The 2,198-nt window shown below is 29.0% G+C and overlaps 1 protein-coding gene across 1 annotated transcript in view; it reads right to left on the bottom strand.

Moving 5' to 3' along the window:
• Tecrl (trans-2,3-enoyl-CoA reductase like) overlaps positions 1 to 2,198 on the bottom strand; it is a 148,642-nt gene that overhangs the window by 111,838 nt on the left and 34,606 nt on the right. Inside the window, exon 2 of the mRNA XM_004644088.2 lies at positions 2,083 to 2,134. Coding sequence (XP_004644145.1) covers positions 2,083 to 2,134 — 52 coding nt within the window. The remainder of the gene's footprint in view (positions 1 to 2,082; positions 2,135 to 2,198) is intronic.

Below are 2,198 nucleotides of genomic sequence, written 5' to 3'. Positions count from 1 at the left end.
TTTCAGTGTCCTTTACATTACATATATTAAACATTGTGTACAACAGATTTAACTTTGGAAAGTTTCTGTAATGTCATACAGCCAAACATGTGTTCCTATTTCTTGAACTTATGAATACTAAATTCCAATAAAAATTTGAAATAAAGTATAACAAATGTACATATGCTGGAGTAGTATTTCTAACTTTCAAATGATTGATATGGTATTGAAGTAGAACTGACTTTCAAGGAGTTTAAGAGGTCGCAGTTGAAGCTTCTTAGCCATTTATATGTTTAAAGTGTGCTTATAAAAGAGAACAAAGAGTGACAGATGAATCTTTAAGTCTTAATATAGTTATTAAAAATTAATTGCATATTATCCATTTTAAATTATTTAGTTATCCAACTTAATATTTCTATGATTTCTATATTTTGCTTAACTGTACTTTCTTAATTACTAGAAACACAGTCTGGATCCCAACACTCTAAGAGCAGTCTAAAGTTTAAGATTTTGTTTAATTGTTGTGTGTGAGTACCACTGTAAAAATGGTCATGATTTTCCTACAAGATGATGGATGACAGTCTCTTTTGCACATAGATAAGACTCTGATTTGTCAATTTCAGAAGGTAGAAATAATATGTTTACTCTAGTAAACTGTCTTTTAAAAGCATTTTTTTTCTTAAACCAGGGATCAAGCTCAGGACCAGGCAGGCATTTATGCCACTTAGCTGTAGCCCCAGTCCGCTGACAGTTTTATTCTATGATTAAAAAGTACTTTTTAGTTTTTATTTTGTAAGAAAAAAGTACTTTTCAGTTCCCTTCTCATTAGTTTTCTTATTTTTTCTTTTTTTCCTTCTTTCTTTTTCTTCCTCTGCTTGCTCTTTTTTTTCTTTTTAACATAACCAAATCATACATACCTTTGTCATAAAATATCCAAACTGACATTTCTCAAATATTTGGGTCTGAATAATAATGTTTCAAACAATTCAGTCACTTTCTGCGTAAGTTTTGTTTCACTTATTGATTCTAAATAGAATTCCCACAGATGGCTAAAAATATTACATGCAATGACTTTTCAAATGTCTATCAATTTTTTGGAATTTCCTTTTTATATTTTCTAGTCATATTTTGATAACTAATAACACATCTACATTCACTGAACTATTCACTCTATATTGCATAATATTATAGATACTGAAAATGTACAATTAATACTGTGTACTTTTCCTAAAACCAAAAATATAATTCGGCTATTTTACACTCAAGTATAATCAAACTTTAATGAATTAAGTTCAAACTTTACAAAAGAAACTTATTTATTGCTCAAATAAGTCCAAATTTATTGAAAAATTCTCCCTAGAGAAATTCATAGAGAATCAACAGGAAGAATGAATTCCAACACTTTGCACATGATGTGAAGGTGCAGAGACATCCACTGCACTATGCACTGCTTCAAGTGATCCACTTTGGCCAGAAAGGTTTATAGTGAGAGATCGACATGAGTGTTGGAACACAACTATTTGGGACATATCCATCCTGTCATATTTTTGCTATATTCTACGATTGGCACAAAACTAAAATATAAGTTAATCATATGAAATATAAACACTTTCAAATAAATTATAATTGCTTGTTCATGAGGTAAACTTTTTTTTTTAAGGTACTGGGGATTGAACTCAGGACCCTGCACTTGCCAGGCAAGCGCTTATTCTACTGAGCTATCTCCCCTGACCCTTCATGAGGTAAACAATTAATAAACTTAGTACAATTTTCATTTGTTTAAAATTCCTACATCTAGTAAATCTGATCAGTAAAATATGTTTAACATATTTAAATTAAATGAAATAAAATGTAAGAATTTTCCTTTTATAATAAAAGAAAGTTGAAATGAGTTGCAAAAATTTCAACAAAATAAAAATGTAAAATGTTGAAGATTAACGCATCAGAAAGTTTAGCCTCTAGAATCTTTACTGTCAATAATTAAATATAAAACCATTTACAAGATTCCTGCAAAAAATGTTTTCCATATTAATTCACATAGATAATTTTGAACCAATGGAAAAAAGACAGTAACATAAGCTCTAAATTACATATGAAACTTACATGCTTTGTGAAATTTTTGTTTAACATCATGAACAGTAGATGATTGTGCCACCTGGAAAAAGACAAAAAATAAAAGGAGCTATAAGCCAAATGTCAATAATTTTATTTGTTTATTT

Source organism: Octodon degus, unplaced genomic scaffold, assembly GCF_000260255.1.
Source record: "Octodon degus isolate 3935 unplaced genomic scaffold, OctDeg1.0 scaffold00191, whole genome shotgun sequence".
NCBI classification, from domain to species: Eukaryota; Metazoa; Chordata; class Mammalia; order Rodentia; family Octodontidae; genus Octodon; species Octodon degus.
This window is presented reverse-complemented; position numbering and strand designations above follow the sequence as displayed.